At 36.5% G+C, this 17,881-nt stretch overlaps 2 protein-coding genes across 2 annotated transcripts in view; both read left to right on the forward strand.

The window, feature by feature from the left end:
- Positions 1-14,500, forward strand: part of HCRTR2 (hypocretin receptor 2) — a 33,351-nt gene extending 18,851 nt beyond the window's left edge. The window contains exons 4-8 of the mRNA XM_005427914.2: positions 3,827-3,942; positions 8,630-8,850; positions 10,267-10,388; positions 11,478-11,678; positions 12,882-14,500. Of these exons, the coding sequence (XP_005427971.1) occupies positions 3,827-3,942; positions 8,630-8,850; positions 10,267-10,388; positions 11,478-11,678; positions 12,882-13,075 (854 nt within the window). The 3' untranslated portion in view covers positions 13,076-14,500. The remainder of the gene's footprint in view (positions 1-3,826; positions 3,943-8,629; positions 8,851-10,266; positions 10,389-11,477; positions 11,679-12,881) is intronic.
- A 3,138-nt stretch (positions 14,501-17,638) lies between these two features.
- GFRAL (GDNF family receptor alpha like) overlaps positions 17,639-17,881 on the forward strand; it is a 25,412-nt gene continuing 25,169 nt past the window's right edge. The window contains exon 1 of the mRNA XM_014309870.2: positions 17,639-17,786. Within this exon, the coding sequence (XP_014165345.1) occupies positions 17,639-17,786 (148 nt within the window). The remainder of the gene's footprint in view (positions 17,787-17,881) is intronic.

The raw sequence follows: 17,881 nt of genomic DNA on the forward strand, positions 1-17,881 counted from the left end.
GTTTTTCATCTTGAGTACTGTCTAATAACAATATTTTATTTGGGAATGCAGAAGGATCCAACATGTGACCTATGCAGGCTCACTTAAGGAGCCAGAGTTGGCCACAGCTCTATAATAGTCTGTAATTGCTGCGCTGAATTTGATGATAAAGTGCCAAAATAAAAGAAATGTATATTAAAATGAGTTCACCATGTGTCCAAGTCAGCTAAATACATTGTCTTAGAGCTGTTCAAGAGGAGAGTGTTAGCCAAAGTGCGTTAGCCAAGCCCTTTGCAAATGATAAAAAGAATATGGAGATAATTCTTTCCCAAAACTGCATGGCTGAGTGGAAACAAAGGGAAGACTTAGTGTTCCTTTTCCTCTTGGACTATTCATACAATAGTACAAACCCACATTGTCTTAATTCTGGAAAACAAATAGCTGGAAATTGCAATACTACAAGAAGATTTATACATCCTGTTTATCAAAATGTTCAGAATTTAATGAAAAACTCTTGGCATATTTTAATGTAGAAGGAAGTTAGACTATTTCAAAACTAAAATTGTGCTGGGTGTTATTGTAAGTTGATAACTCAAGCACAATATGTTCAGTTTTAAGATGTAATTTTAGTATTAGCTAGCCCTAAGTACTCTGACATAGGAACTTAGCTTGGAAGCACTACATCATGTGTTTGATTTTTTTGTCCTATAGGCGCCCACTTCCTAACATCCCTGATTATTAAGCTTTATTTTAAAAATGTACACTTTTAATTGCATTGCTTCTCTGCGTTGGTAACTCCAGAACCTCATGGGTATCTTCCTGAGAGTAGGGAACCTGGGAACTCTACTAATGCTCAGCAAACTTGATTTTCCTTATTCTTAAGGAAGCTGTCAGGAGTACCAATTTTGTTAAGCACTATGGCTAAAGGGACTATTTCATTTGCTAGACATATAAAAATGTTTTGAGCGTTTATTTCAATTTGATTACATATGTATATGTATACATGTATGTATATATATATTTACACAAATATAGTAAAATTCTGGCAAAAATCCAGAAGCTGCAGTTTCAATCTACCAATTTCAGGCTGGGACTCGAAGACCATGTGGAGAGGGAAGCTTTAGAAAAATTTAAAATGTGTTTAGTAACCCCTGAAGTAGACAGATGAAAGCTCATTTTAGCATACTGATCCTTTATCGGGTGGGGTAATTACAGTGTATGAATGAAGCTGAGTAGGAAGGCTGATCTGAATCCAGTCCAACCCCTGTGACCACCTGTTTGCTTTATGTTTTATTCTCTCTTTTCAATAGAATAGCAGCCAGAGGCATGAGAGTCATTGTTTCATTCTTAAAGAGGTGGTTACTCCAGCTAAGAACAATCTCCCCCTGTCCTGAAGTCCATTATGTAACCATAGGAGGCAAGGACCCTTTTCTCCTCCTCTACTTGGCAGTAAGAGTTTCAGCTGTCCCAGTAAGGCAGGAGCACAGACTGATTGATGTTTGCATTCAAGGAGCCTGGAACTCATTTGATAAATGAATAGTATCTTTAGCCAGCCCTCCTTCTTCTTGCTGCTGGGATTGTCAAACAGCTTTAAAGCTTTTCTTTGGCTTGAGAAGCTAAACAGAGTCATGTTTCTTAGGGAAACATTCTGCAAAGGGCTTTGCCCTGGGTGGAGGAGGGACAGGTTTCCTTTGATGTTTAGCAGCTGGCACTTTCCAGGTGGCTAATCTTCAAAGGCAAGTGTTAGGATCTTCCTTCAACCTGGTCCTCAGTTCTTTGTAGATAGCTAGGCTCATTTAATGTTTTACTTTACTTGGAATGCTAAATTGGAAGTCATAAACTCCAGATGGCCTTTTAAATATGTACCGTCCTTCCACCTGAAAGGGGCCCGGCTGCCGGCAGAGCACTGATGAGGCAGGTGGCACCTCCTCCTGAGCAGAAAGAATGCGCTTTCAGTTCTGACCTCCTGTGATCCCAGTAAGTCGCGTTACTCCAGTTGCTCCCTAATCTTTCCACCTGTGGAGCACGCATATCAATACTTCCCTAGCTAGCAGGGCTGCTGTGAGGCTGCCTTTTCTGGAATGCAAAAGCAAGTTTGAGATCATCAATCAACATATAATCTCAGGTTAATGCCAATTATAAAAAACCTGCCCCAAATGGTCTGGCTCCACCAGGGACATTGACAAGAGTTAGTAGCTGCAGCTGCTAGTTAGGAGCTGGTAAGCTGGTTTGCTACAGGACCTTAGAGCAAGTAAGAAGTCAAATACTACTCCTCTGAATTTTTTGAACCCTGATCTATCAAAACTATCAAATGTTAGTGGCAGCATCTCTATTACCTTTGCTGGGAATGAACATTGTCTGGATTTTGCTGTAGCAGGTTTCTATCTCCTTGATACTGAAGATTTTCTGGGTGTACCAGCAGGCACTTTTCAGGTCTAATGGCAAGTGTAAGATTACCTGAGTCTGCATTTGAGAGTGAGCCTGGAATTTACATTATGGTGTTCTCTTCTCTGCTATGAGAGTTGTGGGGCAAGTCCTTGTATATCTTTGCCTGAACAAGCTCTGAAATTCTCCTGACATGCTCTTCTTTGATAGGGTCCACAGTGTCAGTCACTTTAACAGGCAGAAAATAATTTTGATGCACCAAAGTTTTGATCTCATGCAATTCTTTTTTTTTCTTTTCTTTTTCCCCCCTTTTTTCTTTTTTTTTTTAATGTAAAAAGCAATCAACACAGAATTTCACTTGCAGATCTTATCATCCTGAAACATTTGGAAATTCTGGAAATTAAAATAAAATTTCCTTCTTTATCCAAGATGCAACGCTTAGTATTACCCTGCAATTTAACTGTTCATGGGGTGCAGTTTCTCTTCTGCTATGTGTTGTTACTGTCCAAATGTTCATTCCTTTTCTGAGGCCATCCACAGATGTTAAGTTGTAATTAATACCAACAATTGGCAATAGCAAACTACATTTAATGTTACAAAATAGAAGACAGGTTTTCAGGCACTGCACATTCTGGTGTAAACTACTGATGGAGCTTAAGATGTAACATTCTTAAAACTCAATACAGGCACAGCACTTCTAAGATGTTTAAGCAAATAACATTCATAAGTTGTCTTTTGAAAAGAGATACACGGGAAATTAGAACACAACACTACCAAACTCATTATTGTTAAATCTGAGTTTAAAACCATCTTGGAGATTTCCTAGGTTTAAAGCACTTAAATGTACTGATTCTATTTTTAAAATTTAATCATAATAATTAATTACTGCATCTTAATCAGATATATTCTGCCACCAACGAGTGATTTATGAAATGTGTGTCTCTCCTCCCATCAGTGTCCTGTGTGCTGTAGTTTGCAGTTGCAGTCTTTGTAGGTGAGGGATTGTGCAGTTTACTCAGGGATACGTAGTAGCCTTTGCAGAATTAAAACTAATGACACTTACACAACCTTTCAATACGTCAAGGATGAGATAGGTTGGATGATTATTTACCTATTTTTAGATAGCAAAATTTTTCACTTATAGTTAATATTTCATTTTTAGATAACAAAATTAATCCATCACTATTTTAACAAAAAGTAAAACTTCACAATCCATATGTAAAGTAATAATATGATAAGAAATCAGTAATGTGATATAGGAGATCCTTGAGATAAAAAGCATGTTTCTGATAGAATGTATATAGAAGGGATTAAAAAAACAATCTTGACCATAATATTATTTGGTACATCTTCCTGTTATGTTAAAAAATACATGCATATCTATATGAATAATTTTTCTTAAGGTGATTTTGAAATGTATGTATATTTAAATGCACCTTTCCTATTTGAATTCTCTTTCCAGCTGAGGTTTACCCCAAGATGTATCACACATGCTTTTTTCTGGTGACATACATGGCACCACTGTGTCTCATGGTGTTGGCCTATTTGCAAATATTCCGGAAGCTGTGGTGTCGCCAGGTAAGGCACTCAGCACTGCCTCTGTTTAATTGCTCTTGCAGCTTTGTGCAGTTTCCCAGGTACAACCTCTTCCTTTATACACTCCATTTTGTCACTTAGGAATTTGATTTTTCCATCCATGCAGGTATACAGCCACCTTGGAGAGGCATTGAGATGTAATGAAAAATGAAGGCAGTCAGAAAGTAAACAGCTTTCACATGTCTGTGAAGGGCTTTCTCTTAGAGAGAAAGCAAGCAAAAGGCTTCAGAAAAATTGATTATAGATAGAAGGAAAATCTCTCTCACTGTATCTGAAATGCTTGCCAAAATACCTTAGATGACCTTATTTATACTGCCAAAATCTCCTGTAGCAGTCAAAATTTAAGATTGACTTTCTCATTTTGTTAGTTTTATTTTTATTTTTCTTACTCAGGTTGATGGCAGGTCCAATCTGAACAAAATGCAAACTAGAAGGTCCCACTATCAGTACTGGGAGACTGGAATTTCCTGATGTGAAGCTGGCTGTTACCAATTACATTTGATGTGAATTGATGACAAATAATTGACACAATTTCTACAGTGAACATCTTTTATTTCAAGATTCAAATAAAAATGCAGGAAGGAAAACAAGAACACTAAACAAAACAAACAAAAAAACACACCAAGCAGACAAACAAACAAAGAACATTTGAATTTAGGTGGCAAAATGATGTATGTTTTTTCAGGAATCTTTAAAAAACTATTTTGTGTGTGTGAACTGTAATTTGTCATGCACCAGTCTATGGTGCTCTCTGATGTCTTCTGCTTTGTCTAGGATTTATCTATAGCTGTAGTCCACCACCAGCTGCCCTGTCATTCTGAAAAGGACAAAATACTCATCCTGTTGAAGAAATAATGCAAGATATTCCATCTCAAGTGGCTCTAACATAGTTCATGTTTCTATCAACATATGGGCATGAATCACCTCTCTCACTAGCATGTTTGATACCATCCAATTCTGAGGCTGTCCTGGGCAGGGGATAATACCTGCCCCATCAGGAACATTTTTCATGTACTTCATAATGATTCATCGGAGAAATCACGAATAGACTTTGTATTTCTAAATATGTATGTGATAAAATTAAAAATCAAATCTTATACTGACAGAATATATCTCTCATAAGTAACGCATATACAGGAAATACCAAATCCATTTTAAGGCTTTTGATATTGTCCATAAGTCATAAGAGCAATTTTTGTCACTTCTAATCAGATTAGGTTAAACCAGAATTGCTGTTTATCCTGCTTGTCAGCTTTAAATTATTATTTTTGCTTTTAATTTCTTAGGTTGATAAGATTTAATAACAAGATGGCTTGGAGGTTAAATTTAACCTTTACAGTTTGAGGGGACTCTTCTCCAGAGCAAAGGATTTCTTGCTTAGTTTTAAGTTCAGTCTAAACATAGTTCTAATATGCTCTGCCTTGCTGAATCTGTCCTGTATCACCCAATAACTTTATCACCATAATCCTTCTCAACTTTCTCTTCTTTACAATCTGCCTACCCTCTCAAGCTCTGCATTAACTAAATTAATGCAAAGCTGTTGTTCTTAACCTACACATATTGCTGAATTGAAATTGCTGGCTCAGATGCAAAGCAGAAGTTGAATGACTGAAAACCATTTTTTTTTTTTTTGGGTTCCCCCACCCCACTCCCAAGACGTTTTAGCTGGTCTATTTGTTCTTCAGGTTTCTTCTCCCTATTCATCTTGCACACTGGCAAGGTTAGGATGATCCTTTGTTTTTCAGTGGCAAAAAGAGAAATTCTACTACAGGCTTAGTGCTACCAGTGGTGCCAAATTACAGCTGTCTCTGTGCCTGGCCTAGATGATAGCACTAAGTATAAGAGGCTGCACTAAGTGAAATTAAAACCACTGCGCATCTACTATCAGCTATGACTTGGCTGCAGGCATCAGGCACTTTTCTAGGTGCAGCAGGTGTGCTGTAATCAGTCATGTAGCACAAATTAATGAAGTGCTCTAAATGTGTTCTATGGTAACAGTTTCAATAAAAAATCATGCTGTTTACCAGAAATTCAGTTAAATGTGGTGATCTTATTGCAAGGTACAGTGATCCTTTCAGATGTACATGATAGAAAAAACACAACTAACAGTAGATGCTTTCTATGCCCTACATTTTTTCTAAAGGTTATTTTTCAAAATGTAATGTGTTGTGCATGCAAATTTTCAAATGAAAAAGAGAAGACTGAATTACAAGTTATCATTGCCATACTTTGTGTAATAGCTCTTAAAATTCCTGATTGTATAAATCAAGCAGATCTTTGAATTAACAACTCACTTTTATAAAGACAAGTACAATCATGCAAAAAATACTATAAATTTTGAGTAATTAATTTTAATTATTAGTAAGGAGGTAGTAATTTAGAAGTCTATGTTCTTGTGTGGATTTTAAGTAGATTAAAAATGGCTTCTGTACAAACAGAACTGAATGAACTGAATATGATGAAAATGTTGATACACAATTTGTAATATCAAGTTCCTAGTATGCTTCAATTTCCTCATGTCTGAATGCATTGACACTAAAGCACATTTGAATTCATAATTAGGAACTTTATTAATTTTCTTTTTGGTAGTTGAAATATACCGTCCCAATCTTTGCAAGTTGATACTACATTTAAGAGATTTTCTTTGGTTATAAGCCTCTTGATAACTATCTGAGGGGGTAGGGAAAAGGTGCATAAGAAAGCAAAACTCTAAATTTTAGTACTTGTTTATTCACAGCTAATAGGCTTTTCATAAAATGTTGGAATTACGCAAATGCTTCAAAATTATCTCTCTGACTGATTAATTACCAACAAGCAAATATATGCTCTATGCTCCCGTGTGTACACTTGTGTACACTTGTACATACAGAATCACAGAATCATAGAAACATTTATCTTGAAAAAGGCCCCTAAGGACATTGAATTCAACAATAACAACCATTGAATTCAACCATGACAACCATATCACTGCCAAGTCCACCACTAAACCATGTCCCAAAGTGCCACCTCTGCTTATCTTTTAAATATCTCCAGGAGTGGTGAGTTAACCACTTGTCTAGAAGCTTGTTCCAAGGCTTGGCTCCCCTTTCTGTGAAGAGATTTTTTCTTATATCCAGTCTAAACCTCCCCTGGCTTAACCTGAGACCATTTCCTCTCATTCTGCCACTTCTCTGCTACACCCCACAGCCAAGTAGGGCAAATCCCCTGCAGCAGTACTGATGTGCAATTGTCAAGCTGGTAATTTCTGATTTCAGCTGTGTGAGTGGGAATCCACAGTAGAAGTGCAAGGGGCTGAGTTGTTTTAAATCCATGGATACATTAGTAAAAACTACATGTTACAAATTATCCCCAATTTTGCTTCAGTGCAGGATTTCCTGCTCATTACATGGCAACTTTGCCAAAATGTTCCAATAGTGTTTGGTGCGTACATAAATGCTGAACTAAGGGCTTGTCTGAAGATATTCACACACAGCTCCCACCCCAGCCAACAAATAAATAAATAGACCAAAACCAACAAAAAAACCCTCAACCAACCCCACAAAACCCCAACATAGTAGGTTTTCTAGAACAATTCTGAATGTGCATGCTTTTTATCTTATGTTTATTTTATCTTATGTTTATTTTATCTTATCTTTATCTTTTATCTTTTTATCTTTCTTAAATAAATACAAAATTTTCATAATTTTCTTGGCAGTTTGTCCGGATAAGCCCTGGTAAAATAAAAAAAAGTTACAACAGACAATGAACTTTTCGAATACTTTTGAAGTTGAAATATTTCTCAAGATATTAGTCACCCTACACACAGTTGTACTACACATAAATAAAACTGTATTTCTCGCCAAAAGGTTTTCACACCACGTGACAATGAAAATATTATAAATGTAATTGTAATAGAGTTCTCTGAGAAAGTCCTTGACATCTGCAGTCTTTCACATTTTGCTGCAGGCAGGACATAATTTAGAAGAACTGAAGCAAAATTGTTTTACTTGGTTTGTCTTATGTGAGGGCAGAGAAAACAAAAAAACATTTTTTTGATAGCATGGTCCTACATGCAACTCATTGCATGTCTTTGACTAATCTAATTCTTCCTGTGTCTTGGCACTTTTCCATGATTTCCCTTAGTTTAGAAGAACTTTGCAGAGAGATCCACACTTCAGCTGTGATTATTTCTTTAGCTACTTCACTGTCATATATGTTGCATGTGTGGAAGTTTTATGGCACTTAAAGCTATGCAGGCTTTAAATCCTTGTTTTCCAGTACTGAAAAACTGTTTGATATTATATATTAGCAGCATGTTAATGGGGAAAACTACTCTGCTATACAACAAAACATTTAATGTAGAACTTTAAAGCAATGTAATTGCAGCAATAGGGTTGGTAATTTTGATAGTCTGAAGATGTAGGCAAGGCAAGGCATGTGGGAAGTAAAGAAAACTTGAAGACATCAGTTGATATCTGTGTATAAAATACAATTTTTTATGCAGTCCCTCTTGTGTATCTGAAATTCAGCTTGTTTCCTGCAGCTACATGAATTAAATTAATTTAAAAATCCTTTTTATCCCTGAGCTTACACTGTGTATGTCAAGGTGTCTGTTTGTCTTGTTATATCTGCAGACAAAATTGGTTTTCTAAAATGTTTCTTAAAATGCCCCTTATTTTGTTTGCCTTAGATCCCAGGAACTTCTTCTGTTGTTCAGAAGAAATGGAAGCCTCAGCAGCCTTCAGCACAGCCCCGAGGGCTGGGACAATCAACAAAGTCAAAGATTAGTGCTGTGGCAGCTGAAATAAAACAGATTCGTGCAAGAAGGAAAACAGCACGTATGCTAATGGTCGTCCTTCTGGTTTTTGCACTTTGCTACCTACCAATTAGCATCCTTAATGTCTTGAAAAGGTAAAGCTTATCTCAAAATATAAACACTTGTTAAAGCTTTCTAAAACCAGAATTCTCTGTTAAAAGATTCCTTTTATTCTGACAGATAGTTTTGAAGGGTAAGCTTACTTATTGCATGATAAAGAAGTGGAAAATAAGCATACCATTGCAAGAAAATATTATATATAACATATATATGTATATATATACATAACCTATCCATAGTACTTAAACTAGAAGTCAGATTGAGGAACCTTTATTAACAAGATCTTCCTCATGAAAATGATCTAACCTATCTCCTCATTAAACCTCATCATTTATGTGGGATTGCAGCTTGTTTGCTCTAAGTGCCCCCATGGAAGTGCAGTCACCTAAAGCAGCAGCTGAAGGTCAGCAGCAGAGTGCAATGTTGTGGCTTGGCTCCAAGGACTGGGAAATGCTGAGTTCAAACCTAAGCTACTCATGTACAGTTTTAAGACCTTAGACTAACCCTTCCATTGGTCCTATGAAGCTGTATTTTAACTTTTTATCTTTTTCTCTCTGTGCATTTCGTATGTAATTGTGTACACTCTTGGTTTTTGTACAGTGCCTGACAGACTGAGGCTTTGGTAAAGTTACACCTCATGAGCCCTCTGGAACACCAATAAATAATGGCAAATAACATAAGATTTGAATATCCTAAAAATAATAAGCATGTTATTTAGTGCTTTTTTAAATTGGAGTTTTATTGGAACATTTTCATTTTTAACGGATAATTTGAAGGTTTAAATTCATCCCACTCAATTCTGACCCTTCCCTGAGGCCTATTTTAAATACTTTTCATTCTCAAGTCCCTTTGTTGAAAATTTAGAGAGAAAACTATTTCCAGAAGATGTTTCATGCCACCTACAATGTGAAACAGAGGAAATACACAGGCTGCCTCAACAACAGCCTCAACAACATTTTCATTTCAATGTCAGAAATAATGCGTAAAGAGTCTGGGAAATGCAGATTTCTCTGGAGGGCAGAAACTGCTACAGTAGCCTCAGGTTTGGGGCCAGTTCAGTGCCTTTTCAATTCCAGAGATATTTGGAGAGTGGCCTAGAGAGTGTCTTGGAGAGTGGGCCTAGAGCCAGGAAGATCAGTGATATAAGTACATCAAAAGCAACTTTTCCTGTCTTTTCTTGGCTTATGTGACACCAGATGACTTTAGTTACTTGGCAGAAAACTTGTGCATCTTCACCATGGTAAAGTCTCAGCTGTGCCAAACCACCAAGACAGGAGGCTGAGGGCTGGGGAGAGGATTTCTTTCTCTCAAGTAAAAGAGCACTGCTGAATCAGCCTTTTTGTGGTACTGCAAATAGGTCATCAGAGATAATATCAGGCTACAAGTTGTAAAATCTTTTTAAATGAATTATAATTTTGTCATCTTTCAGGTTTGCTTTTCTCTTTCTGCAGGGTTTTGGGGATGTTTAATCATGCTGATGACAGAGAAACTGTATATGCCTGGTTCACATTCTCACACTGGCTTGTATACGCAAACAGTGCTGCCAATCCTATTATTTATAACTTCCTCAGTGGTAAGTTACCATTACCTAGAATTCAAGTTTAATGTATAATTTGAATGTAATGAACCATAACAAAAATTAATGACCATGTAACTTCAGCTCAGCTCCTCCAGTGGGAGCTAGATCCTCTTCCTAGAAGAAGTTGCCTGAAGTATCCCATTACCCTCAGGCTGCTACCAATAAGTAACCTGGAGTGTGCCAGGGCCTGAGTCCAAGTGCTAGAGTGTGACATTAATGTGGCAGAGAAGTTCCTGGCATGACTTTGATCTGAAACAATTACCATTTCTCTAAACACTCCTGGATGCTCTCTGGCAGGTAGCACAGTCCGAGGGCTGACCCCAGCAGACATGTTATATCCAAGTATTGGGATTTGGAGGCTGTGAGTCTTTAACAGCACCTGCATGGCCAGACTGTGCCAAGTAGGGTCATTTTCAAAAACCAGCCAGGATGCTGTTTACTTACTAGTATAGATTTCTCTAGTTTGTATTTGTGTCATTTGGCTTGGAGAGCAGAATGAGGACCTGACCTGGTAGTATTGCAGCTAAATACAGGGAGGCAAAACTCTATTGATACTCACTACATATTGGCCCACTGTAGTTTTTTTTTTGTGGTGTGTAGTATGAGAATGATCTGAACAATTTCCTCTGAGCCCCAAAAGCATGGGATTGTCAAACATTGTGAATCTTCTTTAAAAATCTATTAATGATAAAACACAAATTAGCTATTCTCTCTCATTTCACATATCAAGTAAGGATTCAATCATTCAAGCCTATATTTGCTCGATTATTTTTTGTTACATATGTAAATAATCAGCAGACTATCTATGAGGTGGTTTTATTAGTCATTCTAGTTTGTCCATTCTGTCTAGCCAAGAATAATTCTGTCTTCACATCACACCTCACATGTCTTCTTAGAAAGGTTGTCTTTTTTCTGTCTTTCTCCAAGATGATTAAACTGATTTTCTGCTTTTGCATTAGAAGAGCATCTGGGTGGTTCGCATTAATTTTGCTTTAGATAACTCCTTTATATCCGAATATATGAAGTTTGATGAAATGCAATTTATAGTACAATTTTTTCATGAGTCATTTTTGTGGTTGACAGGGAAATTTAGAGAAGAATTTAAAGCAGCATTTTCCTGTTGCATCTTTGGCATTCGCAGCCACCATGACGAACGGTTCAACAGAGGTCGTGCCAGTACAGAGAGTCGGAAATCCTTGACCACCCAGATCAGCAATTTTGATAACGTTTCAAAACTTTCAGAACACGTTGTATTGACCAACATAAACACAATTCCATCAAATGGTACTGCATCTATTAGCCACTGTTAGTATACTGGTCCCTATGCCTTTTGATCCCATAGCAGTAAATTCTAATTCTGCATCCATCAATATTGGGATCTGAGCACAAAGAGAGAAGGGTGTTTAAAATTAAGAACTGACTGTAAGAAAAGAAAATTAAAATAAATATTTTATAGAATATGCCATAACTTTGATTATATAATGAGGGAAGAAAATTTCTCACGTTTATTTCAAGTCGTGTTGCAGATAGCTAGGGAGCAAAGCATTCATATTTTATACAAATATTTTCTCTGGATGCCTACTTTAGACTCCTATGTAAATAAAGAACAAGAATCTGAGAGTATAAAAATTATTTTCCTTATCATTGGAGTGTGTGTATTAACAGGTCTCATCTAATTAGCTGAAGTTGTGGTATATTTTATAACAAATATTTTAATCAAAATTGGGTGTAGAGATTGAACTACTGTTAATGTCTTTTACTATTTCAAATTATCTGCTTAGCATGCATTCTGGTGGGATTTAGGCTGATCAAATAAGAAATTAATATTAATTTATTTTCCAAAATTTTTTGTTCTTTTTCATGGTAGGCTATTGCATGTGTTCAGGAGCAGCTGGGAAGCCACTTTTCACTTAATGTAGAAGGAATGGGGTTTTCCACCTGAATTCAGTCGTATTGACATTCCTTTATGTACAGCACAAGAAAAGTTACAAATATGAAACTCATATGACAGTGTGGCTGTAAATTATGTTTTGGCCCTTGTTTCTGATTTATTCTCTTCTCTCTGTCCTCTGCTCATGGCAGGGGAGTTAGACTTGATGGTCTTTAAATGTCTCTTCAAACCCAAACCATCAATGATTCCATGACTGACTTATAAACAGGAAGCCGTGTGCTCTGCTGGTCAAAGAGGCATCTGGATAAGGAGCCGCAGGGCAATTTACTTAATAGTGCATAATAATAAGTAGGAGAACACATTAAAATGTTGAAAAGTTAAAAAATCTAGATTTATACATTAGAAATGTCCTTAGTCTTCAGTCAAGAAGCTTTCACTTCAAATTTTCAAATGCAATTTGAAACATTTTCTGGAAGACCTTTTTATTAATAGATAATCACCTGCATAGTGTTCATAGAGAGATAATCAGAGACTCAGTTAGCCAGCCACCTGATACAAGCAGTGAAATGATCTTAAAATCTTTATTTTATCTACAGATATCCCAGCTATGCTCAGCCCATTGAAGTCAGCAGAGCTGCATCTCCACATACCCGGGATGAGCATGACTTCAAACATAGATGAAGCCATGAGGGTTTCTGCAGAAGACACTGTCAAACCAGAGAATGCAGAGTGGGATAAATTTGTCCCTAGCATAACTAAACTCACTTCGATGGAGTTACAGCAAGGATGACTTTGGCTCAATACACTACAACTGCCACAGAGTGTCACATGCTTTTAGCTGTGGTACAGACTACAACTGGACAAAGGGGTTCCTTCAAAATAACTGCCTATCCTCTTTTTTCTCAGTCTTACAGAAACCTACTTACCTCAGTATGAGCTAAAGAACATGTCTTTACAATTCTTTTTAAAGATTGCATTGTATCATACTTTGTAAATATTGTAGATATTTATTTTTATATATTTTAGATGCTGTGAAATGTTCTAAAATGTATCATATAAAGAAATCTAAGTATTTGAAAGAAAGCTCAAACATCATTTATTTATATCCTCTTTCTATAAATGATTGATTTATGTACAAAGAATGCTTACTTATGCACTAGTGATATTCTGGCATTACTTTGCACTTCTTTTTCTGCAAATCCACTTGTAGTAAGTTCTATGTTTATTATGGAACTTTAACTTCACACTGATTTGGGCAGAGTCCACATTACTTTTCTAAGTACAGACCTGCTTTGAGATGTGAATGCAAAGTGCTGAAAGTCACATATTTTCATAAGATTACACTTAAACAGCCTTTTTTTTTTTTCAGATTTGAGTGCCTAAAAAGTAACCATTTAAATAAAACTTATGTGATGCTCAAAGGTGCTATAGGCTCAAATTTCCTGCTCAGGCCAATAGGAATAACAAGTGTCAGCACCTCTGAAGGACTGGACATTGTAACTTTGGTAGCTCATTTTAGTCCATAATGTGTACATGTTACTCCAGAAGATCTCTGAAAATCTTTAACGTAGGAAACATTAATTGTCTTTCATTTTCATGACTTCTCTCTCAAATGCCATTTATAACTAAAGATACAATCAATTCTAGATCTATATAGCTATTTACAGGATAATCTCTCTGGCCTGGAGCTTAGTACTATGTATTGTACTTTTCTTCTTAAAGGATGAACTTGGTGCATCAGTGGAGACTTAGTCTTCTAGAAGAATGTGGTCTATTGGTTAGAAAGAGGCTAATTATGAGAACCTGAGATACAATTTCCTTGTGGCACTATTCTTGCATTTCAGTCCAGATTTTTCAAAAGAATAGGTAAGATGAGAGGGAGGACTTTTTTATTAAAAATTTTTTGGCATAGGAAGAAGACAGTCTCATGTATTCAAATGTTTCTATAAAGCCAATTATTAATTGACCAGGTATTATTTGATTACCTTTTGTAAATATTTTTTCTAGGTTTTTCTTTGACCTAATGTCATGCAATGTATTATCTGTCATGGCAACTATAGTCTTATGAAGTGCTCAATCACTTTATGCTTTAGCCTTCCCCAACAGCTGTTTTACTTGACATTGTTGCGATTCCTCCTAGTTTTCAATGCTGTTAAGTGAGAGAAAGGGATTTGCATTCATTTGGATATTAAAGTTTTCTATTTAAAGAGAAAAAGGAGAATACTGTTTTTTAATTAAAAAAGAATAAAGAAAAATATCTAAACGGACAGAATGTTTAAATATCAAATAAAATAATAGGATTTTCAGTATTTGTATGTGTAAGCTTCATTTTTAAGTAAAGCTATTATATCAATGTTATTTTAAGAAATTATTTTTCTTCATCTCTTCTAAGAAAAATAAAACTCAAATAACTGTGGAAAGCACAGCAGGATTTGATTTCATAGCTATTGCACTTCCTTTACCATAAGAAGACTATTTTTGCTCTTCAACCATGGAAAATGCAGAATTGATAAAGAGTGTTGAACAAGATATATATTTTTTCTATATAATTTGAAATGATTTAACAAACACCTGCTGAATTAAAGCATTACAGATACGGGGAAACAGAATTTAAAAAGTCCTCTAAGCTTTTCTTTTGTTTAGTTATAAGCAAATAAATAATCATAAAGTTAAAAACTAGTATTGCAACCCAGCTGCAAAATAATTATCAGTAATCATTTATTTGAGACATAAAATATCTCAGCCCACAGTTGAAAGATGTCTATTATGCCCAAATTTGGGAAAGATATATTTTTATTTCAGAAGATGTATTTTTAGCTTATCCTTAAAGAAGGAGAAAAAATGTAGAAAGCAAAGGGTTTTTAAGAAAACTTGGACAGCATAAGAGGGGAGTCTGTATCCTTTTCAAACATAGAAGTTCATGGGTCACTGTGGAAGGCCAGGAAAATTTTTATGCCTTGTCAGGTGTGTTCCCCAGATCCCTGTGAGACAAACAGAGAGGAAAAGGGTTCAGTACTCCTAACCTGGGCCGGAAAAGAAAGAACCAAAATATCGATGCTCATGGACAAATCCTAATTAACATCTTTCTAAAGAGGGGGCGAATAACACCTGCTGACACAATTTGTATTCTTCTTGCTGCTACCTTAATGCCAGGGGGATACATTGTGTTAGCTGAGTTAGTTCTGAGGCAAGAACATCACTAAAGGTCAATGGCAGTTTTTGGAGGTGTTCTGTGCTGTGTTAGAAAGGGAGATTCTGGCCTTAATTTTGTCTTTGTAAGAGAAAGCATATCTTGATTCTCTTTTTTATCTTTTCATATTTTCACATAGATCTCCAGAATTAAAATGTTCCAACATTTCTAGGAATTTCTTTTAACCACAACTTTAACTTAGCAGTACTTTTTGTGTGGAGAAGATAAATAAAATATGAGACATTCATTAGCAAATGATTCTGGTTTTTCTCTGGACAATTTCTATTGAGTAAACAGCATATCTTTCAGACACAAATTATACAATCAGATGTTATATCAATTTTGAAATTCTAAGGATAACTAGAGAGCATTAACTAATTTTTGCCAGAGACTGTGGCCATCAAGCTAAATACTGGTGAAATATGGTTATCAAGATAAATATCTGGTTATTTTTATAAAAAGATTTTTCATTCAAAAATAAATATTTTTGATGAAAATATTCTTATTCTTTTATTTATTTAGTTTAAAAAAATTCAAGAAATACCTTTTTTAAATTAAAATAATCACTAGGAGAAATAAACCCAAGAGTGAGCAATAGCCAGCAATGGAAATAGAAATAGCTGTGAGAAGAGAGTGTATAATGAATGAACATTTCTTATCCAGCATCTAAATACTGAATGTTATCTAAAATCTGAGCCATAATTGGGCTTTGCTACCTCTAGCTGCTTTGTTATTCTAATATTTCCACTATTGAAATGGAGATAAATGGAGAAATGGAGATCTCATGCCATTGTTTCTGCTTGTCCACAGCAGCAGCATTAAGCACAGGGTTGAAATCACAGCATATTTGTTCCTGCAGATATGAGTTCTTGTGCCACCATCATTCTGGTGCTTTGTCTCAACATATTTCACAGTCTTGAAGGTCTGATATCCTGACCTGTTTCTCCTTTACTGTTGTCACTGTAGTGATAAGCTTGTGCCTTGCAGTCACAATGAATGCAAGATAATATCTCCCTGTCTCCGCCTCCAAAACAACAATGTTTTTCCTTCTGGACTAAATAGAGAGAATCATCTCATTCTCTGATTTTAGCAAAACTGATATGTGTTATTAACCTAGAGAGTGTTTTATGGGATGGAGAGTACGCCAAACATTACTTTAAGTCAGCCCTCACTCAATGACGTATCATAACCTGCTGCTGCATATTACAATGGTTCAAGGCAAAGGCAAATTTAGCTTTCCAACCTAGAATTTGTCTCACAGCTAAAATTACATTAATCTCTCAGGCTGTTCTTTCTACTTAACAATCAGGTTTTTCTGTTGGACATATTGGGTGAAGTAATATATTATTTATCAAACAATTAAAAAGCCCACAAACAAATATTTGGTTCTTTTGTCATTAAGACCTTACATAAATAATGCAGTTTAAAAAACTAGCTAAAAGTCGGTGTAAAATAAAAAGAGAAACTACAGGCAAGATCAATTTTTCCTGAGCTAAGAAAAATATCTGAAATCTGGACTTTGGGTCAAGTTTTGCTTTGTCAGCAGGGACAGGATTTCAACCACTATATCTGTCTGTCTGATAGCTAAGCTGAAAATTTTATGACATCTTTTTGTTTAGGCATTTAAGGAACAAATACAATTAAAACTTCGTGAAAATAAGATTCATGAGTAGCATGGGGAAATCAGTAGGGATCTCTTGTTTCCTCCTCCTTCCACTGCAAAAGCAAAGCACACACACTGGAGCCAGCAGGTGTATGATTGCATCCTTTATGGCTGACTGCTCCATTGTTAGGTACCAAGTCAGCTGTTGGCTTGTATGGCAAACTGGTTTTTGAGGTATTTTAGTGAAACACCTGAGGTTACACTCATAGTTCAGTCTGGGACTAGACTATAGATTAATTATTTCTTCCCCTGGTCTGCCATCCAACATATTCCATAGGTCTTCTCTCTCCTTAACCGATCAAGATTGTATTCCACATTGGAGACGAAAACAAAGTCACTCCTAAAATGGGTTGAAAAGTGCTTACAGAAGGTGATAGGACATAGCAACAGGCATTTTCCAAGGAGCTTATAGGCAGCAGCCAAAGACCTGCTCTGTTAGTATCTCTGGAGATCAAATGAGGGAGAAGTAAGCGTGGAGGGAGTGCCAGATCTCGTGGAAGATGCCGAAGAACTCATGCTTCTCATCTGGACGTGGTCCGGCTCAGCGTTTGTGTCAAGAGAAGAAATGTACGCAGAGGGTGTGCGCCAGTGGGAGCCCAGGCCGCTCCCGGAGGCGGGAAGCTTCATTCCGTGCCCTGGCCGCAGGAGGTGGGCAGAGGCAGGGGCAGTGCTGCAGGGGCAGAGGCAGGGGCAGTGCTGCAGGGGCAGTGCTGCCCGGGCGGGATTCAGCGCTGCCGCCGCCC

The sequence above is a fragment of the Geospiza fortis genome, unplaced genomic scaffold (assembly GCF_000277835.1).
Source record: "Geospiza fortis unplaced genomic scaffold, GeoFor_1.0 scaffold603, whole genome shotgun sequence".
Classification (NCBI taxonomy): Eukaryota; Metazoa; Chordata; class Aves; order Passeriformes; family Thraupidae; genus Geospiza; species Geospiza fortis.